The sequence below is a fragment of the Dryas octopetala genome, chromosome 5 (genome assembly GCF_963921425.1).
Source record: "Dryas octopetala chromosome 5, drDryOcto1.1, whole genome shotgun sequence".
NCBI lineage: Eukaryota > Viridiplantae > Streptophyta > Magnoliopsida > Rosales > Rosaceae > Dryas > Dryas octopetala.
In genome coordinates, this window is record NC_141370.1 from 8,893,257 (window position 1) to 8,918,909 (window position 25,653).

At 35.3% G+C, this 25,653-nt stretch overlaps 1 protein-coding gene and 1 pseudogene across 1 annotated transcript; both read left to right on the forward strand.

Annotated features, from left to right (window-relative positions):
- Positions 1–12,523: 12,523 nt before the first annotated feature.
- On the forward strand, positions 12,524–16,451 carry LOC147284028 (uncharacterized). Its single transcript, XM_086243524.1, has 7 exons — positions 12,524–12,542; positions 12,730–13,101; positions 13,226–13,381; positions 13,504–13,747; positions 14,580–14,719; positions 15,953–16,214; positions 16,327–16,451. Exons 2-7 carry the CDS (start codon positions 12,751–12,753, stop codon positions 16,344–16,346), a joined length of 1,173 nt encoding a protein of 390 aa, XP_086099650.1. The 5' UTR covers positions 12,524–12,542; positions 12,730–12,750; the 3' UTR covers positions 16,347–16,451.
- Positions 16,452–16,701: 250 nt separating this feature from the next.
- Positions 16,702–23,951, forward strand: LOC147284029 (putative pentatricopeptide repeat-containing protein At3g28640 pseudogene; annotated as a pseudogene).
- Positions 23,952–25,653: the final 1,702 nt, after the last annotated feature.

Here is a 25,653-nt window from a genome sequence, read left to right on the forward strand (position 1 = left end):
TATAACTAAATTTCGGTAATTGTTTCGGATTTTTCGGTATATATTTCGGTTTTTTCGGTAATAATCGATTCGGTTGCTTTCGGTCATAATTTTCGGTAATCGGTCGGTTTACCAACTTTTTTCGGTTTTTACCAAAACCAAACCAACTTTTTCGGTAATTTTTTGGTTTCGGATTTTCGATTTTCGGCATGTTAAAATCGATTTACCAAACCAAAAAATTTCGATCGGTAGTCGGTCGGTTCGGTAAATACCAAACCAATGGGCAGCCCTACACCTGATATTCAGCAAAAGATCCAGTCTAACACAACTTGGAGAGAGCTCCTCCATAATTTTCTTGCTCTAAAGTACCAAAACGGGCGGGTAAGGCACGACTAAATTGCGACCACGTCAAAGCACCCAAAGTCCGCTCCAACCATTGATACCAAGGAATAGTGTCACCCACAAGATGAGCTGCTGCCATAGTTGTCATCTGGCCATCCGTAATACCAGTGACACGTTGGTATTGCTCAGCCTGAAAAATCCACCCATTTGGATCATCGCCATTAAATGAAGGAAATTCAATTCAGATATGACGACCTTGTATTTGTACAGGGCCCGGATCTGGTGGTGCTAGGGGACGCTGATCTGGAGGGTGCAATTGCTCCAATCAGTTCCAAATACGATCAATCATAGTGGGCAACTCATTGATTCGATTTTCCCGAAGAGTGGCCGCAATCTCATCAATCTATTGGGTTAAACCAGCAACTTGGTCTTCATGATCTTTAACCGTCATGATAAGAGCCAGGAAAGAGTGCTCTGATACCAGATGGTAGAACACTCACCCGAACAATAAGAATTAGCAAGAAGAAATATAACAGTAGGAAGAAGAGTAAGCAGGGAGAAGAGATTTTAAGGTTAACGGGTTATCATATAATGAAAATAACCCACATACTTATAGTGGTTCAATACACTGAAAAACGGAAGGAAATCAATTAAATCAAAGCAGTAAATAAGTTAAATAGGTAATTAAAATAAGTAACTGATAGGTAACAAATCAAGGATCCTAACATAAGGTGCTTTAGAGGAGGAGTTGTTGGAGTTTAGGGGCTGCGGGGCTGACTGAAGAATGAAGATGATGGTGAAGAATGGAAAAGAACTAGGAATTTTCTGTTTTTTTATTATTTTTTTGTTATTTTGTTACTATTTTGGGTGACGTGGATGGTGTCAGACCATGTGGCACTTTATTTTGGAGGAACTACAAACTGGAAGAGAGAGCAGTTTTACTCACCCCCTTTAACTAAAATGTATGCTCACATTCCATTTAAAATGTTGTTATATATTTAAAAAGCTAACCATAAGTTAACCCAAAAATATTTTATTTTATTTTTTTCTTTGTGTTTTCCCAAAACCCGGTTCCCCCCTTTTTTTTTTTTTTTTTTTTCTTCTTCTTCTTCTCCTTTCCCCCCATGCTTCTCTCATGGTTAACCCAGAACATGATAAACCATTATATACAATGAACAAATCATACTACACTTTCTTCCTTAAAAAAAATAAATAAATAACTAGAAGAACAAAAACGAATTAAATAAAGAATAAAATAGAGAAATTGGGCTTGGATATACCCAAGGGTTTAAATTTTGATTTTGAGGGGGTCCGAAATTTTAACACTGATTCGACAAAAATTTGAAATATTTCGGCGAAATATTCGAAATTTCGGGCGAAATTTTAAACACCCTAACAGCCAAATTTTTTGAATTTCAGAGAAATTTCGTCGAAATTTCGCGAAATTTCGTCACCTCCACTGCTCCACAACAACCCAAAAACCCAGTTAACCAACTTACCTCACCTACACAGTCGAGGGAGAAAGAAGGCGTGGCGGGGGGCGGCAGAGCAGCGGCAGGGCAGCGGCAGCGGAAGGGGGGAGATCGAGGGAGAAAGATGCGACAGCGGGGGGCTACGGCAGGGGGGCGACGGTGAGGGGGCGACGACAGGGGGGATAGAGAGAGAGAGAGAGAGAGAGAGAGAGAGAGAGAGAGAGAGAGAGAGAGAGAGAGAGAGAGAGAGAGAGAGAGAGAGAGAAAAAAAAAACAATGGACTGGAAGACTTGAACTGCAGACTCGGGGAGAACTGGAGAAGAAAGGAAAAAGAAGAAAAAAAAGAGAAAAGAAAGGAAAGAAAAAGAAGAAAAAAAAATAAAAATAAAGGAAAAAAGGAAAAATAAAATAAAAAATAGAAAAAAATTAAATGGTTTAGGATTGATTAGGGTTTGAGGCCTTTGGGCAATTGTAAAGAAAAAAAATAGTTTGGAGTTTCGTTTGACCATTTTGGAATTTCATTTAATTGTTTTTAAACCCTAAACTAGTAAACTATAATATATTTCTATATAAAAAATAATTTAAAATACCCTAAAGGGCCTAAACTCTAATATCATATATCATATCCTAAACAATATAGAATATAGATTATAAAATACATAGGGTTTAGTTTATAGATTATATAGTATAAATAATATACTAATTTTATTTAACAGTATTTGTCTCCAGCGTGCATTATATTCATCTTATATCACATAAAACCTACTATATAATTTGGTTTATTCAATTTTTTTTATCAATTTAGTAGATAATATGTTAATAAACATATGGTAAAGTTTCATTCAAAATTTTTGTATTTTGATAGCAATTTCCGTCTAATTTTTGTCGAAATTTAAAAATCTTCGAAATTTCCGTCGAAATTTCCATCAAAATTTCCATCGAAATTTCCTCGAAACCCGAAATTTTATTCCTTGGATATACCAATAATTATGGTTAGGATTATGAATTTATGGAACCGTTTATGTTTTAGGAAATCATTCAAAGATCATCCATACAAAAAATTATTGAAATCGGAAATTGTTTAGCCATTTGATTAGTAGTAACAATATTAAAATCTAATTATAGTTTTGGACTTTTAGTAATATATCTACAATATAGAAACTATAAATTATATAAAATACAAACTAATAATATTTTTAAACTTTTTTTGCAATGATAATATTTAAATAGAGATCATATATGACTTAAATCATAAGCCAAAGTTCCCATTAAAAACTCGTAAGTAGATCTTAAACACCTCACCACCCACTGTTGAGATTGACCAACAACGTCCTTCTCCCTAGCTATATTGGTTTATCATCTCTCAAATTCATACTCAAACAACTTATTCATCCCTTGGTGAGGGTGACCTTGTGAATACTATATATTATTATTATACTATAAAGAAATATGATACGCTTTAAATTTTTAATAGACTATTTAGATTAAAAGTCAAGAACAATTAAGTATTAAGTGTATATTCTACAAGTGTGTTATAAAAAAAATATATTTCACTTAACATTTTAATTATAAAAAATAAAATTAAAACCTTACAAAAAATAAAATATTGAAGAATTCATTAAATAAAAACATATTCTACAACTAAAACTTGATCAATTTCATATTTATTTATTCAAATTTTAATTTGGAAAGTAAGACATTTTTGGTGAATCAAAGAAACCCCTTTCTTAAATTAAAACAGCATTGTTTTCAATTCCAAGCTTCTCCCACCACACACACACACTCTCTCTCTTGCTCTCTTCCTCTCTTCCCTTGTTGTTCGGCAAACAACGGAAGCTGAAGCCCAACACAAGAATCAGAAGAAAAAGCATTTTTTTCATTTCTTCTGTTTTTTGTTTTTACAATTATATAAAATACAAACTAGTAATATTTTTAGACTTTTTTTTTTCAATGATAATATTTAAATAGAGATCATGTATGACTTAAATCATAAGACCAAAGTTCTCATTAAAAACTCGTAAGTAGATCTTAAATACCTTACCACCCACTGTTGAGATTGGCCGACAACGTCCTTCTCCCTAACTATATTGGTTTATCATCTCCCAAATTCATACTCAAACAACTTATTCATCCCTTGGTGAGGGTGAGGTTGTGAATACTATATATTATTATACTGTAAAGAAATATAATACACTTTAAATTTTTAATGGACTATTTAGATTAAAAGTCAAGAACAATTAAGTATTAAGTGTATATTCTACAAGTGTGTTATAAAAAAAAAAATATTTCACTTAACATTTTTATTATAAAAAATGAAATTAAAACCTTACAAAAAAAAAAAAAGATTGAAGAATTCGTTCAATAAAAACATATTCTACAACTAAAACCTAATTAATTTCAATAATCCACATCATCACCTCTCTGTATACTCCATTTTGGTGCCGTATCCCGTATCAGATACGGACCGATATGCCTTGGATACGTATCCAAGTCAACGGATATGTATTTGACTAGTTGGAGAGGACGACGGTAACACAACCCTAATTTAAAATTGAAACCCTAAATCCATAATTTCAGAGATGAGAAAGCGAGAGATGAGAGACAGAGATGAAAGAGTGAGAGATGAGACACATACCTTTTGATTCGGATCGAGAGAAGTGAGAGATTGAGATGACATTGCTGATGTGAGAGAGGTTGGGTGAGAGTGAGATCGAGACAAGGGTTGGGTGGCGAGGTGGCAAGGTGCATGTTTCTGATTTAGGTGAGGGTCGAGAGACGAGAGATGACACAACCGTAATTTAAAATCGAAACCCTAAATCCATAATTTCAGAGATGAAAGAATGAGAGATGAAAAATTGACGAGAAATGAGAGATGAGAGTGAGAGAGATGAGACACATACCTTTTGATTTGGATCGAGAGAAGTGAGAGACTGAGATGACAGAGCTGATGCAAGAGAGGCTGGGTGAGAGTGAGATCGAGAGAGGGGTTGGGTGGCTCAGTGGCTGGATGTGTTTCTGATTTGGGTGAGGATCAAGAGTGATCACTAACTCAAAATAACTGAAATGAGTCAACATTCATGACTCAACAAACAAGATGTATTTTTTTTATCGGTACATAATTTAGACATTAAAAAAAAAAAACAAAAAAAATTAGAATAATTAAACACTAACTATAAGTCTATAAAATTTGTTTAAATAGTTATTTAACTATATAAAATTTAATTAGTTTAATTTGTAACTATATAAAATTTAACTATGTATTAGTAATTTAGTCTATTATAAATTTAGACGTAAAAAAAAAAAACTATAACTATAACTATATAGGGTTCATAAATGAGAACATCTTATCTCGAGCATATCATTCAATGATCAGAATTGTCTATGTTTTAGGAAATCATTCAAAGATCATTCATGCCAAAAATCATTAAAATCGAAAATTGTTTAGCCATTTGATTAGTTGTAACAATATTGAAATCTAATTGATGAGTGTTTGTTTGCATAGTTTACATGACCAAACCATTACCGATTTTGCTAATTTTTTGCAATGATCCTTAAAGAGTCACCTTAAAAAAATGAACGGTTCCGATTATTGAGATACAATGGAGAGTGTATCCCACAAAGAATCCCTTAAGTACTATTATACTTAGTAGTGTGTTTGTAAATATATATATATATATATATGTGAGAACATCTTATCTCGAGCATACCATTCAATAATCGGAACCGTTTATGTTTTAGGAAATCATTCAAAGATCATTCATACAAAAAATTATTGAAATCGGAAATTGTTTAGCCATATGATTAGTAGTAACAATATTAAAATCTAATTATAGTTTTGGAGTTTTAGTAATATTTTTACAATATAGAAACTATAAATTAATAAAATACAAACTAGTAATATTTTTAGACTTTTTTTGCAATGATAATATTTAAATGGAGATCATGTATGACTTAAATCATAAGCCAAAGTTCCCATTAAAAACTCGTAAGTAGATCTTAAACACCTCATAACCGACTTTTGAGATTGGTCGGCAACGTCTTTCTCCCTAGCTATATTGGTTTATCATCTCCCAAATTCATACTCAAACAACTTATTCATCCCTTGGTGAGGGTGAGGTTGTGAATACTATTATTATTATACTGTAAAGAAATATAATACGTCAACTACAGGGGAGTTTGTGGGCAAGGTTTCATCCGCCAACTCCAACTTCAACCTCAACCCTGCTCTTTTTGTTTGTGATTAAGAGTTTATGGATTTTGGGTGCAATTATAAATTCATAATCACAACCATATATAATATTAGTTATTCGAAGCCCAGTTTCTCTATTTTATTGTTTTTTGTTCTTCTAGTTATTTATTCTTTTCTTTGTTTTTGAAGGAAGAAAGTGTAGTATGATTTGTTCATTGTATAAAATAGTTTTATCATGTTCTGGGTTAACCATGAGAGAGAGAAGCACGGGGGATGAAGAGAAAGGAGAAGAAGAAAGAAAAAAAAAAAAAAAGGAAAGGGGAACCGGGTTTTGGGAAAAAAATGAAAAAAAAAATATATATTTATGGGTTAACTCATGGTTAGCTTTTTAAACACATGACAACATTTTAGATGAGAGGTAAGCATACACCTTAGTTAAAGAGTTTGAACAAAACTACTCTGAATTGGAAGGCGACATCTGTATCTAGGTGGGATATCTACGTGGGCCACGTTAGTGTCATGTGGTCGGTTAACATACTCAATGACGAAAAGGTTAACGAAGGTATGTTAACGAAATTTTTAGAAAATTGGGGTAGTCAGATGAAATTGGCATCAAAGTTGAGATATATTGTTGTAATTAAGCCTATCTATAAATATATATATAACTAAGTTTCGATAAATTTTTCGATTTTTTCGATATATATTTTGGTTTTTTTTTGTAATAATCAATTCGATTTCTTTCGGTAATTAGTCGGTTTGCCAACTTTTTTTGGTTTCACATTTTCGATGTTCGGATTGTGAAAATATGTTTACCAAACAAAAAAATTTCGATCGGTAATTGGTCGGTTCGATAAATTACCATCCAAGTGGCAGCCATAATTGGGAGTAGGGGTGGGCACGGTCCGATTTGACCCAGTTCACCCATGAAATTATGAGCCGTGTTGGAAGTCCCTCACCGGTCCAATTCAGTTGCGGTGCTGAAAATCGAAGAGGATATATGGAGGAAAACCACACCTTTCCTGTGCCGGTCTTGTTCGGTGCTCCAATCCAATTTTGGACAAACCTCACCCCTCTCTTCTCTGATGATCCAATCCCTCCCTGCAAATGAGAAAGACCATTTTTTCTCTCAAAAACTACCCATTTCAGAACACACACAGACCATCCCTCCATTGATCGAGCTCTCCCCTGCAAAAGATACCTCCTTCCCCTACAAAAGATGCCTCATTCCCCTGCAAAAAACACACAGACCCATAACTATAAACCCTAATTTAAAATCAAAACCCCAAATCCATAATTTTAGAGATGAGAGAGTGAGAGATGAGAGACAAAGATGAAAGAGTGAGAGATGAGAGTGAGAGAGATGAGACACATACCTCTTGATTCGGATCAAGAGAAGTGAGAGACTGAGATGACAAAGCTTATGCGAGAGAGGCTGGGTGAGAGTGAGATCGAGAGAAGGGCTGGGTGGCTCAGTGGCTGGGTGTGTTTCTGCTTTGGGTGAGGATCGAGAGTGACTGACTCAAAATAACTGAAATGTGTCAACATTCATGACTCAACAAACAAAATGTATTTTTTTTTATCGGTACATAATTTAGACATAAAAAAAAACAAACAAAATTAGAATAATTAAACACTAACTATAAGTCTATAAAATTAGTTAAATTAGTTAAATTTTTAACTATATAAAATTTAATTAGTTTAATTTGTAACTATATAAAATTTAACTATGTACTAGTAATTTAGTCTATTAGAAATTTAGACATAAAAAAAATTAAACTATAACTATAACTATATAGGGTACATAAATGTGAACATCTTATCTCGAGCATATCATTCAATGATCATAACTGTCTATGTTTTAGGAAATCATTCAAAAATCATTCATGCAAAAAATCATTGAAATTGAAAATTGTTTAGCCATTTGATTAATTAGTTGTAACAATATTGAAATCTAATTGATGAGTGTTTGTTTGCATAGTTTATATGACCAAACAATTACCGAATTTGCTAATTTTTTGCGATGATGATCCTTAAAGAGTGACCTTAAAAAAATGAACGGTTTTGATTATTGAGATACAATGGAGAGTGTATCCCACAAAGAATCCTTTAAGTACTATTATACTTAATAGTGTGTTAGTGTGTATATATATATATATATATATATATGAGAATATCTTATCTCGAGCATACCATTCAATAATCGGAACCGTCTATGTTTTAGGAAATCATTCAAAGATCATCCATACAAAAAAATAATTGAAATCGGAAATTGTTTAGCTATTTGATTAGTAGTACCAATATTGAAATCTAATAATAGTTTTTGACTTTTAGTAATATTTTTACAATATAGAAACTATAAATTATATAAAATACAAACTAGTAATATATATATTTTTTTTTTTGCAATGATAATATTTAAATAGAGACCTAAAATAATATGTTCAAGTCCAAAGAAATGATATATAAAATATATTTTTATTGCATATATAATAAACTATATATAAAGGGAGATGATTTTCGCATTCTATTTTTCTCCATCTACACTCTTTTATTTATATATTATATTTTTATATGTTTTAATTAGTTGTAGTTCCAAGTTTACCCTTACACATGTTTTCTAAACTAGCTTCATCTTCTTTCCAAAACAATTCCTTTAATTTCCGTTCTATGCCTCTTTCTCTCATCTAGATCACCAGCCAAACTTATTTATAAGGACAAACACATCTTTATAGCCTCCCAACTCAACTATATTATTTTAGCCATTCCCACCAAACTCATCCCCAATTTTATAGTTGATCGAAGTTGAGCATTAAGACATATGTGATAAGATTCACCACAATCATTAAGTACAACGAGTCAGGACTTGGAAGCCACGTACAAGAGGGATCCCAACTATATAGGAGTACCATTGTCTCAGTTCATACACCCAAATGCAGAAAACAAACCTTCACCTTCTCTAGTTTTCTTTTCTTTAATTTTCTTGTCTTTTTTGTTTTTGTTGTTGTTATGGATAACCAGTACTATAAACTGAACTGAACTCAATGGACAAAGACCATTATCACATGATAGGAGTGCATTGCGAAATTTTACAAATTAGATATACAAAAAAATTTCTTGGTGGATAGTAATACGCATTGGTAGTTGATGGTGTTTACCTCTTCAAAATCCAAAATAACCATAGAGCTCTTAAATCTGCATAGAGAAAACCTTATATGAACCTCAGATAAGTAGTAAATATATGCTTTGGGTGTGAATTGGTTAGGTATCTGTATGAAAGAAAGAGGCAATTTTTTATGAAGATGAAGTTGTTTAGGAAAAGTTGACTAAGGGTAAACTAGAGATTTTAACTCATACAAATATTTTCAAAAATATTAAAAAAAAATATATGAGTGCAAGTGGAGAAAAATGGAATGCGAAAATCGCTTCCCTATATAAATACATATTTATTTAAGTATATCAGTCAAGTTCGGTTCGTGAGTGGTGTTGACTCTTTTTGCCAACTCAGTTTTTTGTTGTCTGGTTTGGTTTGGTGTTTCGGTTTCTCTATTTTTATGCCCACTGTACTCCCAAATGGGAGTGTGCATCTAGCAGCTCTTATATATATATATATATATATATATATATATGGGCAATGTTAGAGTGCCCTAATAGGGCACATGCTCTAATGACATGTCAATTAAAATAATTAATGTTGTTTAATTAAATTCATTATTTCTTGTCACATCAGTTTTTACAAATACTGTTTTAACCTTCATTATAAATTCTCAGCTCAAAAATCATTAGCCCTAAATTATAATTCTTAATTTGACCTCATCGATCTTGGCAACAAACAAATTGATCAAGGCCCTGCAAGTTGTCATATACATGAACAATGAAAACTAAAGAGATTCATAAGACTTAATTTCAACATCAAGAATAACCACGTACTCCTAAAGAAGAAGGGGGGTCAATGGGCTTTTAAGTGAAACACATAAGTTTTCTTCACAATATTGATATTAGGATGGGATTAATACCATTTTGCTCCCTAGACTATTACACTTGTATCAGTTTGCTCCCCAGACTTCTAATTTGGAAAATTAAGGACTCTGACTTTTTCAATTTTGCCAATTGAGGTTCTTCCGTCAATTTACACATTTTTTATCCAAATCTTTGAGGGCAAAATGGTCCATTCTATTTAGATCTTATCATTTTTTCCTCATACATCATTTTTCCTTTTTTATTTCTCACTAAATTCTGGTTGATCATCTCGACATTTTAGATGAAAAATGTATAAATTGACGGAATAACCTTAATTGACAAAATTGAAAAAGTCAGGGTCCTTAATTTTCCAAATTAGAAGTCTGAAGAGCAAATTGATACATGTGTAATAGTCTGAGAAGCAAAATGACATTAATTCCTATTAGGATATAGGAATTATGATACTATGGGATCTGATTGTTGATATAATTACAGAGTATGTTTGATTGTTCATTTTTTTTCTTCTAGGGGTTTGGGTAGATATAGGATTGATTTTCTATATCATTGCATAATGATCTCTAGTGAGCGCACTAACACCATATTCAACATATATAGGCTTTTTCTATGAGGGAGTATCTGGTGATGATGATGATGATTGCTATCAACTGCAAAATCATGGAGATTACAACCAACCCACTTCCTATTTTCTTCCTAATAACTCTCTCGCTTAAATCCAAGGACCAGAACCCAGATATATCATTCAGAAAAGCCTCTGCTACGACCTTGATAAACAAAAATACTCCAAGCCATAGTGTTGCCTCTGCAACATATATGCCTGATTGCTTTGGACCTGATAGCCCAGTTCACTAGATTAACAATACAAGCATCAACATAGAGGGGAATCCAAAAGCACCAACATCATTTTGTATAGTCTTACAAGACAAAATGAAATTTATATTGCTTCAACTTGGTGAGGAAATAAGAACATTGGTAAGAAGAAAGCTTCCTCGAACAGGGGACAAAGCTTTACTCTTCGTGCAGAAAATTAAAAATAATTAAAAATGGAGAAGGGCTTTAATTAGGATTTAGGTCTAATTTTAAATGGGTAAAAATGTCTTTTCCTCCAACTGATGTGGCAATTTTAAAAGGCTTATTAACACATTTGCCCCTTGACTTTTAGCTTGTTTCTCATTTTGCCCCCTCATATTTATTTGTCTCATATAACCCCTGAACTTTTATACTGTTTCTTACAGTGCCTGATTCCGTCTACACCGTTAGAAATGTTAACATGGAAGGGTAATTTTGCAATTTCAACCGTAAAATATATTTAAAATAATATTAAATTAATAGAATAATAAAACTTTCAATTAAAATAATATTTTAAAAATAAAATCTTTACAATTCAATTAAATTAACAAAAAAAAAAAAAAAACCAAACCCCTCCCTCCCTACCCACTGCGCAAGCTGGCCACCCCTCCCTCACCACCCATTGCACATTTCGGCTACTCCTCCCTCTTCACCCACTGAACATGCCCTCCTCCCCTATTTTTCCCTCTTTCTCCTTCTCTCTCTCTCTCTCTCTCTCTCTCTCTCTCTCTCTCTCTCTCTCTCTCTCTCTCTGCACATGCCAGCCATGCCCACCCAGCCCCAACTCCACGCAGCCCAGCCCAGCCCTGCCTCGCCCCGCCCAGCCTTGCCCCGCCCCAACCAGCCCCACCCCGCCCAGCCTAGCTCTGCCCAACCTCATCCTCCCCCAATCCTCCCCGCCCTCGCTCTGCTCTGATCCACCCCACACAGCCCAGCCCCAGCTCGGCCCAACCCCTCCCCCGCCCAACCTCGCCCCACCAAGCCTCGCCCCACCCAGCCCAGCCCCGCCCTCGCTCTACCCCGATCCGCCCTAAGAAGCCCAACCCAACCCATCCCCAGCTTGACCCAGCCCCTCCCCCAACCCCTCCCCCTCCCCCCCCCCCCAGCCCTACCTCAAACCCACAATCCAGAGAAATTTTTCTTTTTTAATTAAAAGTTTTTATTTAATTAAAATTTCAGTTTTATATTTTTAAATAAAAAAATGTGGGAGGGTTGCCCACATGGCATATTGGGTCCCACAAATTACCACATGGCAAAGATTGGTTATCTGTGGTTGAAAAGACGAAATTACGTACCCAGCCATGTAGACGTCACGTCAGCATTTCTAACGGTGGTGTTGACGAAGTTGACGAATTGGGCAATATGAGAAACGACGTAAAAGTTCAGGGGGTTGTATGAAACAAATAAATGTGAGAGGGCAAAGTGAGAAAAAACCTATAAGTCAAGGGGTAAATGTGCAAATAAGCCATTTAAAATGAGGTGTATAAATAAATTAGTCACGTCAAATTTCATGTCATTTGGGCACACATTAGGGCACATAATATTAGGGCCCATAATCTCTTCCCTATATATATATATATATATATATCCTTCACTTTGCTTTCAGCATCCCCACCGGAAGTTTTGTTGTTTTCAGAATTGGGTGAGTGTGCGAAAAGAGAGATATGGCCCCATCTGCTATTTCACAGTCCTTCTCTTCCTCGTTTGCCGTCTCCTCTCGAATTTCCCCCTCTAAGGTAAGAGTCAAGAATCCCTAATTATGCAGGTTTTTAGGGTTTACTTACTATTAAACTTATAGACCATCCATACATAATGTTTTGATCTAAGATTTTAATTCTTCCATGTTTAGTGGTTCATTGTTTCAGTGATCTGTATAAGATCTGTTGATGAATTTGACTGAACCTCTTGTGTTTATTGTTGCAGTTTAGGCGTGATTTTTCAAACATGGTTGGGGCTTTTAAAATTGGGACTATCACTAATACTGTATCAATGAACAACAACAAGACCAAGGCTTTTTCACTTTCAAAGCCTCCTTGTGCATATGTTTATTCCTCTCATCAACCTTTTAATTTTCCCTCAATTAACAACAATTTGTCACGTTCAAAGCCTCCTTCTGCATATGTTAATTCGTCTCAGGCATGCTTTGTCACCTGTACTGAATCTACTGATGCTGAATTCAATTATTACAAATTCGATGCGAACTGTGGTGGCCAATTGACAACGGCTGCATATATTTTGGATGATTCCATTAAACTACCATGCCATTTAGATGTGAAGGAGTTACTAAAGCAACAGGTTTCAACTCATCTGAACATTCTCAAATTTATTAAAACAAAAAAGGAATTAATTGATTTCTAGTTGTTATTCTCAAAACTGAAAAATATATTTTTTACTAATTTACTAATTAATTGATTTCTAGTTATTATTCAAGAAACATATGTATCATGCCTGCTCCATCGACAATTTGGACAAATTTGAGGTTGTCCAATATCCCGAAATCACTTATTATTCTATGGACGATCCCTCTTTTGTAGCTCTTGCTCGTTTCGCCGTGGAAGAGTTCAACAAGCAGAAGGTTTAAACTCACCTGAACTTTCTCAATTTATAAAAAAATAAATTAATTTCTTACTAATTATAATAGTTTTGTATGTGGATGTTAATTATTTAACTCTAATTATGTTTTGGATTCTCTTTTAGAATGCCCAACTGGAGTTTGTGAGAGTGGTGAGGGCATGTGAAAACTACAATACTCACCCATTTGGCATGTCTTATTATCTAACATTGGAGGCAGTTGATGATGGTGTGCTCAAAGTTTACCAAGCAATGGTTGTGCAAGGACACGCCAAAATGATACCGGTACTCAAATTGTTTGGTCTTGTTCTTGATAATGGGAGTTTGTTAAAACTCATTGGTAACAGAGAGAAAGTAATAAATACCGGAGGTAACTATTTTATGCCATATTACTTAATTTGATTATATTCAGTACAAGTCTACAAATTTAATTCAATAACATTTTCATTGCATTTAAAAAACCGACATTCAAACAGGCTCCAATTTAATGTTGTTTGGATTAATATACGGTCAATATTGGAGTATTTAAAAGAAAAAAATTTAGCTAAAGAACTCCAAGTATGCCTCATGTCTCCGACATAAATTTCACTTTGTGTCAACTAAGTACCGAAACTTTCATTTTGGGTCAATTAAGGATTCTGTTTTTTTTTTTTTCAGTTTTTATCTCAACTTTGATCCGACGTTAGACTCATCACCTCCACCAAATTGAAAAAAAATATAATGGATTTAAAGATATACATCTCCTATTTACAACCATTTAAATATCACCCAAATCGGACCTCTACAACTTTAGATAATCGTCCCCAATGTAGGGTATCCGAAACTATCTAATTTTTCATATATTTTCCCGGAGGTCCGTTTGGACATCCAATTATTTCAAGTACCTTACTTTGGGGCTGAAGTTTTAGAGGTTCTATTTGAGTGATCTTTATATGGTTGTAAAGAGAAAATGCATAACTTGTTCGATGAGTCCATTGTCGGGCCAAAGTTGAAAAAAAAAAAAAAAACTGAAAAAAAAGGTACTTAATTGACACAATGAAAGTTTCAGTCCTCAGTTGACACAAAGTGAAATTGTTCTAAATAGGGACATGGGATATTATTGGAGTCCTTTAGCTAAAATTTTTCAAAAAAAAATTTATATTGGATTACTTTCAAATAATGCACTGATGGTGGGTGTTTAATTGTCATCTCCACCGTTATAGATAGTCCGGGCAAGGAGAAAATAGTTCAAACTTCGCACAGATGGATATACACTGGTGTATCTGCGCAGGGGTTGGAATATCATATGAGTTTGGTACCAAGCCTTGCTGGTTTTGCCATGGAAGAATTCAACAAGCGAAAAGTATGAACTCATACCAGTAATTCTGAATTCATATATAAATGAAAGCTGCTCTTCTACGGTCTACCTTTCTATTTATGCTTATTCACACCATTGCCCCCTGTTAGATATACTTTTTTTCACTTTACTCCCTGAAACTTAAATCCTCTCAGTTTGCCACATGAACTTCACACAGTTGTTGCAAAAGACCTTATGCCGTCAACTCTGTCAATTTTTCCATTAAAAAAGCTAACGTGGCACCTATATAGTATGTGTGGAACCCTTTTATAGTTATGTAAGATCTATGTGGACAAAAAAATTGACATGAATCTTATTATTTTTTATTAGTTTTTTTGTCCACATGGATCTTATATAACTAAAAAAGGGTCACATTCATGCCATATAGGTGCTACATCAACTATTTTAACGGAAAAATTGACAAAATTGACTGTAAAGGGTCTTTTGCAACAACTGTGTGAAGTTTGGTGGCAATTTGAGAAGATTTAAGTTTCAGGGGGCAAAGTGAAAAAAAGTGTATTTTATAGAGGGTAATAGTGTGAATAAGCCTTCTATTTATTAGCAGTATGTAATTTATAAAGGGCAATGCTATCCTATTCCGACTTCTAGTTTGTCCTTCTATACTCTTTTTGTGAGCGTTTTTAGAATAATAAAATATTGAGTTTGGAGTGCAAGATGACAAACTAAGAGTGTGAATATAGGAGCTGTCTTTATAAAAGCAAAAGTTTTTTCTTTGTTTTTCATAGGGTATTATTTTATATTTAGAACATATACTTTGTGGTTAGTTGTAATTCAGGACACATATTTAAGAGTGTATTATTGTAGGACACATAATTAGTTGTTGTATTAATGTAGGACTTTTCATCGATTTCTATCATGACGAACGTTAAAAAAAGCCACGTGTAAGGCACAGACCTGTTCGCAATGAGAAATGTCATTTTGGCCCCGGAAAACAAGTCTCGTGTCTTGCACATACCTTTTTTTAACATCTGTCATGACAAAATCGATGGAAAGTCCTACATTAACACAACAATTAATTATGTGTCCTACAATAACACACAATTAAATATGTCATGAATTACAAATGACCCCAAAGTATGTGTCCTAAATGGAGGGGAAAAAAAAAAGCCCTTTTTCATATTGTAAATGTATGAATACCTCAGTCCTTCCTTTACTGATGTCTTTCTTTTCCATTAAACATTTTTTCTTTATTTACTAATGTTTTGGCTTCTCTTCTAGAATGCCCAACTACAGTTTGTGAAAGTGCTGAGAGCATCCTGGAAGCCGCGGTATCAAATAGCATGGGATGGTCATAATCATCCTGGTCAGCGGCTTCATATTTGTTCTGGGTTTTATGATCTAGTGGTGGAGGCAGTTGATGGCGGTGTGGTGAAAGCTTACATAGCAAAAGTTTCTGTTAGTTTCACTGACGGCATGTGGTTGGAAGAATTCCATCTTCCCATTGATAAGGACTGTGGTTTAAAACTGTATCATCATTTAGGTAACTATGTATGGCATATTGCTTTAAATTTAATTCAATATGGCTAGGTTGATGTGTTCTATTGACAAAACAACCGTATTAGAATATTGATCAATTTATTTGCTTGAAACAGATAACTTTTATGATGAATGATGCTTCAGAAAGGTAGATCATTTGGTATGTTGGATGATTGTAGACTAGTCTTGCAACTATAACAGAGGTGAAGGTGCTTTGTGGCTACTGCAAGGGACAAACTACCATGGATGTTTACTGTATATGGCATGGATATAGTATTTTTTTGGCCATTATGGATATAGTATATTTAAACAATCAATATTATATATTGTAGAGGGAGAGGAAATTTGCTTACCACACCTACTTTTGATGGTGAGCATCACCACTATAGGATTGACATGTGTCACTTAAAGTAATTAATTAAGACTAAACATGACACATAGTGGGATTGCCATGTGTCATATTTAGTCTTAATTAATTATTTAAGTGACACATGGCAATCCCACCATCCAAAGTAGGTAGAGAGCAAATTTGCTCTCTTGTAGAGGTGGTGATGCGCACCTCCATCTAATTGCACCTCCTATATATGATCCCATAAGAAACACAGTGACCAAACCTGCATATGAGTATTGGTTATAAGAAATTAAAACGGTCATATATTTACATAAGATACACATTCAGTGATAGACTGATGGTACATATCAGTGTTTTCAGACGCAAAAGCGTAATGCGAGGCGTTTTCGGTCTTGCAAGGCGATGCATTATACGTAAGTATTTTGGGACATTATTTATTATAATTAAAAAAATTTAAATATGTATAAACATAGGTACATAAGGGGCTCTTCTTAAGGGGGATTCCTATATAAGGGCTTATAACGGGATCCCTCATAGGGTCCACTCTATGAGGAATCTTAACAATTAGAATTGTCAATTTTTTTGGTCTCATTAAAGGATTTGTCTTTGCAAAAAATTAGCTCAATCAGAAATCGTTTATCATCTTAACTTTGATCAAACAAATAGACAAACGAGATATTTTTGATAAACACTTGAAATTATAATTGTTCATCCACTTGGTAAATGCCGATTGAGCTGATGTATATCAAGCGCGTATGGTCTTTTCAAGTCCAAAACAAGTTATAAAAGAGTTTTTTTTGCAACAGAGTTAAAAAAGTATAGTAACCTCACAACATAAGTCATTTAGAGTAAATTTCCAATTTTAATTTGGCCAAGACTTATGTGTACTCTATGCGGGAGTATAATTAACACTACTATATATTATCCACAGATGAGTATAGAAGTACAAAAAGGTTGGAATGGTCCAACTCTTCCCCCCTAAAGGGCCTAAACAAATCGCCAATAAACTCTTTTTGTTTTTTTATACTAAAATTGGGACAGAGTTGTTTGTCATTTGAGTTGAATTAAGTGATGAACGAGAGTGAGATAATAAGTTGAGATCAAGCTAATGGTTCGGTTCCCACCAATTTTTTTAAAAAATTAATAATGTCAGTGTTAAGGTACATATATTAGAAGGACAATATTTTCTTACCAAATTGTGAATACTAGATATTTCTTTGAAGAATCAACCTAATTAATAATTCAAATTTACGGTGTGACAACATTGTTACGGTATCTAACTATCTAGCAATAAAACATTTTTTTGTATAATAAAATATAAGATAATTACAAAAAAGTCCACTTTTAGAGCCCTTTGTACAAAAAAACTCACCTAAAAAATTGAATGACAAATAAGTTCACTTTATACAAATGAGTCCACTTTTTTGTATAAATAAGTCTACGTTAAGTTTTTTTCCATGGTATTTTTTTTTTTTTGAAAACTAAGTAAATTGTCACAGTAACAATAATTGCTACTGCCAAACAGTAGCAATTAATAGTATATTAATAGTTACTGTTTCACAATAATAATGATTGTTACTGTAACAATTAATAGAGTATTTTTTTGTAATTTAAATAGTTACTATCCAACAATAACAATAACAATGATTGTTACTGCCAATGAGCTTCTTTTTCTTCCATTTCGTCTCCCTAAGCTTGTTTACGTTCCAGATCCCCTCTTTTCCTTTTCTTCTCTTTTCCAGCGCATGTGTTCCTTTCAGAGCTCATCTTCTTCTTCCCCTCTCTCTCCCCCTCAATTTCTCTCTCTTCTCTCCACGCATCTTCTCTAGCTCTCTGCCTCTCCTCTTTTTCTCAGCCCCGAAACCCCAATCCCCCAGCCTCGACCGCCGCCCTCCCCCTCCCCCTCCCCCTCTCCCCACATCCTCTTTCTCTCTCTCTATCTATCTCTCCCGACCGATGCCAGTGGACTGCCTGTGAACTGATTTTTTGCAACCAAACCAGATAGATCTATGAGTTGTAGATTTGGGTTTTTTTTTTTTTTAACCCTAAAAATATACTTAAATAAAAGTCTAAAATCATGCAATTTTGGACATAAGCGTATAATACAAACGCAGAAAATTAAAAAAACAAAGGATCCGAATATCTTGTTATAAAGATACCAAGGAATAAAATTTCGGGTTTCGAGGAAATTTTGACGAAAATTTCAAAAATTTTTAAATTTCGACAAAAATTAGACGGAAACGACGGAAATTGTTATCAAAATACGGAAATTTTGAATGAAACTTTATCATATGTTTATTTAACATATTATCTACTATAATGATAAAAAACATTGAAGAAACCAAATTATATGGTAGGTTTCATGTGATATGTGATGAATATAATGCGCGCTGGAGGCAAATACTGTTAAAAAAATGTTTCACTAATTAATAATTATATAATGAAATTACACGAATAAATCACCATTGTGGCAACGGGAAGTAGCAAGCTTACTCAAAAGGACTTGGAAATGGTCTTTGATAATCAAATTGAGCCGAATTGAGTTAAAGGAGAACCAACCCAGTGCAGCAGCGGTGACAGTGGTTTACCTAAAATTTTAATCTCACAAATTCTCCAAATTTCAAAAAAAATTGGATAGTGATTATTTTAAAAATGTTTGTTTTAATTAAATTTTTTATAATTTAGTTTGACTCCAAAGTTGACTATTTTCAATAATGGGGTTTTAATCTTAATTTTTGTGCTATTGGAAATAACTCGAGCTCACAAACGCATACACGCAAACTGTTCGTGAATCGGAGTTACGGTTTAAAAGTTACGGGCGTTTGATTGTGAGGAGCTTTTGGGTCATTTCTATTTTGAGTTTTAAAAAGTTACAAACCCAAAAAGCAATTAAAATCAATTAAAATTGTTAAAAGAATTTTGAATAAAAATAAAAACGTTATTTTAAAAACTAAAAAGTACAAAGTGAAACTGACAAAAAAGACAAAAACCAAAAGAAGTGGAATTGGATTGGCTGATTGGCTGTGCCTAGAAACAAGTAATTGGCAGAATGACCATCTCTTTCTCTCTCTGAGGCTTTAATTGGCAGATCGACCATCTCTCTCTCTCAGATCGTCTTCACTCCTTAGTCTGAGGCTTTAACTCATCAAGCATTAGCTTTTCTCTCTTTCTCCCCAACCTCATCTCTCTCTTCCAGCTGCACACACCAAACCTCACACGCCAGATCGAGTTTATCTCTCTCTTCCAGTCGCACACACCACCAGATCGACCTCATCTCTCTCTTCCAGCCGCACACACCACCAGATCAACCTCATCTCTCTCATCTCTTTCTTTCTCCCCGACCTCATCTCTCTCTCTCTCTCTCTCTCTCCCCATGCCGCCCGAAGCCCACTGAAACCCAGAAATCCCACCCCAAGCCGAAATTTTCTTCTAAATTTCGGGAATTTCGTCGAAATTTCCAAAATTTTAACGAAAAAATTTTTGGTATTCTAATAAAATTTCGCCCTCTTCAAAAAACGAAATTTTACTCCTTGATTTAGGATACTTCCTTCGTATATAACATTAATTTTTTTAGCAATGAGTTGAACTCTCATGATTCACTTATTTATCATGTACAAAATTTTGGAATAAATAAAAAATACGTACAATCACAAAAAAATCACACGTATGAGGTAAGTCCAAATATTTGTACCTTTTGTGAGGGTCAAACTGGCCGTTTGATATCTATTTTAAAAAGGCTTTATAACATTTTACCCACCTGAATTTTGAGGTCAATCTCACTTCACCACCTAAAAAAAAATTGTGTCAATTTACCATAAAAATTTAAAATTTGTTGTATTGTACTACCTATGTCTTATTTTGTCTAAACTTTTGTTGAAAATAAGGATGTTTTGATTTTTTTAAGCCAATTTTCTATTGTGTCAAAGTAAGTAAAGTATAAAAAAAAAAAAAAAAAATTTCTAACAATATGAACTTAAAAATGACCAAAACACTCTTAATTTTAACAAAAATTTAGACAAATGAGTTAGAGGTGGTACATTGTAAAAATTTTTTAATTCAGGTAGTAAATTGACACAATTTTTTTTAGGTGGTGAAGTGAGATTGAGTTCAAAGTTCAAGTGGGTAAAATGTTAAAAAAACCTTCTAAAAATTATTTTGAAAAATTTGCATTTCATTTTAATAGAAGATTCTATCCGGGAAATAGCTCCCCGCCCTTTTACTCATCCAAAACTAAATTTTAGAATTTGAGACCCTGTTTGGTATGAAATTTAAAAATTGTGTTGTCTCACAGCCACAGATGAAAATCTCATAAATTCATTCAAAGCCATAATCAAACGAAATCAAATTTTGTCATCTACCCTCACCCATCCTCATCTCTCTCCGAGAAATGGCTACTCCTAGTTGATGGAATCAAGCAGAGAAATTTAAGAGATCTATCCCTCACTCTCCTAGATCGGAGCAACAGAAACCAAAAAACTCAATCCACCATTCGTTGTAGGGCTCACCAAATAGCCCAAGGCCCGAAGCCTGCCCAGCCCATTGGGCCCGAAGCCCGATGTGGCCCGACATTTGGGCCGGCCCGGCCCGGCCCGAAAATTTTTTGGGTTGGGCTTGGGCCATCCCCTTGAAGCCCACGGCCCGCCCAAAGCCCGGCCCACTTAGGCCCGCTCAAAGCCCGCCCAAAGCCCGGTCCAAAGCCCGGCCCGAAGCCCAAAGCCCAAAGCCCAAAGCCCGTTTAATATCTTCAATAAAAAAAATATAGGATTTTGGCTATGTTCTAAATCGAACTTGAGACCTCATAGAACAAATTTCAACTCTCAACCAACTGAGCTAACTAGTTTATTTATCTAATTGGTGAATCATAACATATTTAATAGGTTTTTCGTTTGTTTATTCTAATAAATTATTAATATGTTTATTAAGTTATTATATAATTCTATAATGTTAGTAAATACTAAATAGTAATAGTGTAAACTATACTATGTAAGTATGTAATACCATAAATAATAAACTTTTAAAATTATATACAACATTACAAATTTACAACTATAATAAAACATAAATGTATATGTGCATATACAATTTTTATAATACAACTGTAATTGAAGTTATTAAACCATGATGGCATGATTGTTCATTAATTTAACAATTTGAACCGTTCATTTTATATGTTGATAGTCAAATATCATCCTTACAAAAAATCGGTCGAATCGGAATTCCTTTACTCGTTCGATTATCATTAAAAAAACCATGATCGTTAATTAATTCGACCATCATTACGTCATTTTTACATCTCTGATTGAGCTAATTTTTTGCAAGGATTCTCTTTGAGTGGGGAACTAAAACTTGAACGGTTCGGATCGTTGAAAACACGATCGATATATGAGCTTCTACATATAAATACACTTGAAGAGTTGAAGAGTATAATTCTAATAACTTTCTCGTTGAAACCTTATTGTTTTCATAATTGTGAAGACCACAACGTGATTTCAACAATCTGAACCGTTCATTTTCTATACTCATAGTCAAAGATCATCCTTACAAAAAATCAGCAACATCGGAATTCATCTACCCATTCGATTATCATTAGAAAAACAACGATCGTTCATTAATTCGACCACCGTTACATCATTTTTACATCTCTGATTGAGCTAATTTTTTGCAAGGATTCTCTTTGAGTGGGGAAATAAAACTTGAACGGTTCGGATCGTTAAAAACACGATCGATATATGAGCTTCTACATATAAATACACTTGAAGAGTTGAAGAGTATAATTCTAATAACTTTCTCGTTGAAACCTTATTGTTTTCATAATTGTGAAGACCACAACGTGATTTCAACAATCTAAACCGTTCATTTTCTATATTCATAGTCAAAGATCATCCTTACAAAAAATCAGCAAAATCGGAATTCATCTACCCATTCGATTATCATTAGAAAAACAACGATCGTTCATTAATTCGACCACCGTTACGTCATTTTTACATCTCTGATTGAGCTAATTTTTTGCATGAATTATTTTTGAGTGAGAAATTAAAATTTGAACGGTTCAGATCGTTAAAAACACAATTGCATCATTTGTTTATAAAACATATGTAATAAAATATATAATAAAGCATATATTACACATGTAATAAAATTAAAAAATCCAAACCCCATCCAAACCCTGAAACCCCATCCAAACGGACCAAACCCCATCCAAACCCCCAAGCCCAAACCCCAAAATACCCTAAACTAATAAAATATTAAACCCTAAAGATAAGTCATAAGTATATAAAGCTAAGTCTCACACTCTCACACTTTCACTGTAACCCTAACTCTCAACATTCGCCGCCTCCTTCAACAGTTCAACATCAGTGATCTCGCCAAACTTCACACTCTCAAACTTCTCACTTCTCAAACCCTCTCGGCCTCTCCATCATCACCATCATCACTCTCTCAGACTCTCAGACCCTCTCCATCATCACCATCATCACCGATTCACCATCTCGCCACCTGAGACCCCATCGCATTCGCCGCCTCTTCATCATCACCATCATTTTGCGTCTCTTCTATTTAACCAAATCCAGACCCCAAATTCATACATATACAACACCCTCATCAGAGCCTACGCTCGCAGTTCTCAGCCTCATTTGGCCATGCATTACTTCCAACTCATGTTGAAACAGAGCAACTTAGGACCCAATAACTATACGTTTCATTTTGTCATATTAGCTTGCGTGAATTGTTCTTAGCTAGTTGCGGGCAAGCAAATTCACATTTGGGTAGTTAAAAATGGGTTGGTTTTATTGGATAATCATGTTCAGACTGCCCTTGTTAGATTTTACGCGGAGTGCAAGGTTTTGGATGATTCCAGGAAGTTGTTTGATGAAATTCCTAACAGGGATCTTATAAAGTGGAATGTTCTTATGAATCGGTATGTTAGATGTGGTTTGGCTTCTGAGGCTTTGAAGGTTTTCCGGGATATGTTGGTGTGTGGATTTGAGCCTGATGACTTTTGTGTGGCTACTGGGTTGGCTGCTTATGCTCATTTGGGGGCTCTTTGACAGGGGAAGTGGATTCATGACCGTGAAAAAGAGGAAATTGATGATGAAGTCGGATGTGTTTATTGGGACTGCGCTTGTTGATATGTATTCCAAGTGTGGTTGTATAGATTTGGCCGTGGAAGCCTTTGAGGGAATGCCTAAAAGGAATGTGTTTTCATGGGCAGCCATGGTTGGGTTTGCAGCACATGGTTATGCGAAAGAAGCAATTCATTGCTTGCAGAGGATGCAAGTGGATGATGGGCTCAGACCTGATGGGATCGTCCTTCTCGGAGTACTAATGGCTTGTACTCATGCAATTAAATTATATGTTGTTAACTTGTTAAATTGTGACTTTGGGAGCTGACATTGCAAAATTTTGGCAAGTTAAAACCAATGAATTAGTCATCTGCTAAGTTTTATAGTTATAATTGACATAAATTAGGCAATAAATTAAGCAATTTGAGAAGCCAAAAAAGCCTAATTTGGGCTACCCGTTCGGGCCTATTGGGCTGCCCGTTCGGGCCTAGTCTGTAACGACCCGACCCAAAGATGACTTTTAAAAATAATGGACTTTCGTCTTTGACTTTGGGCACGTTGAAAAGGTCTCGAGTCCACGAGTTCGTAGACACGCGGCACGCGTCAATCAGAGTTACGGTTTGAAAGATATGGGCGTTTGAAGCGAGAGGCAATTTCGTAAAATGGACAAATTGGGTTTAAAAATTAAATTTTTCTAGAAGTTTCTCTTTCTTTCTAGAATATTCTCTCTCTCATTATATACATCTCTCTCCCCGCACTCTCTCCCTCCTCTTCCCCCGTGCCAGTCTCTCTCGCCCCTCACCCTCGCCGCGCCTGTCACCGGCGCGTGACGGCGCGTCCGGCGGCGGCTGGGCTCAGGTTTTGGCCTGCCGCCATCGCCTCCCTCCCCTCTCTCTCCCTATGGACTCCATTCCACCGGCCGATCACCCACGACGGAGAAACGACACAAAATAGGGCCGAGCCACCGTGCCGGCGATCTGTCTTTTTCGACAGAGTTGCGGCGCCGGACCACCTGGGTTCTCTTCCCCAGGCCACGGCGAGTCTGCCCATGACCTTCCCTCACGACGGTGACGCTCCACGACGACGATTCGACGCCACAAGGGTTGCGGCTGCACCACCGCGATTCCACTGTTCCGGCAGAAATTGGATGGCCGGACCTACTGGGCTTTGTTGCCCTCGTCATGGTGAGTTCAACCATGGTCTCCGTTCGTCCATACGAGGCTCCACGACGGAGCAATGAGCTCGGGAAGCCAAACCAGCCGCCGGCTTCCGCCGCCGATTCCGGCGTTTCCGGCGAAAATTGGCCATCGATCCAGTTGACAAAATCGATCCTCTAGGTACGGGTAATCTTTCCCCTAAGGTGTTGATGTTCAATTTTAAGATTTTAGAAATTCGATTTTATGGTTTATGTTATTTTCGAATATCTTGAAATTGGACTCAAATTCGTGTTGTTTTTGTGCAATTAAAGGTTCAATTATATGATTAGGATTGTTTGGAGTTGAATTTGGGTATTTTTAAGTTTGTGCCGCCGCTGCCACCGTCGGCTCCGCCACTTGTGGCGGCGGGTCGGGTGATTTTTCCTTGTCAATCAGCCTCCCCAGGACATCTAAAGGCCAATTCTAGGGTTTGTTTGCATATTGGTGAGTGTTTGTGTGTTGTTAGGGCTGGGCAGCCACCGTGCGTGGTGGTTACCGTCCATTTCGATCGTTGAACGGAAGTTGTGAACTCTGAATATTTAAATGTTGGTTGTCTGGTCTTAACAGGTACATGGGCTCGGGAAATCTCATTCACGATGCCGTTATGCTGCCGGATTTGGTATCCGAGCAATGGCACCGCGAAGGATATTTCTGTCTTTTACGTAGGTAAATTGTGAGTGAAACGTATCGGTCTTTTAATGTAGAGTACCGTTAATAAATCGTCGGTTTTGTGTGAGTTGATGCTTTATGTTAAAGGAAGCCCAGTATAGGGTTCATACCGTGAGAAGGAATTGACGAAAATTGAGACTAAGGGATTAAGTGAGGATTTAGCAA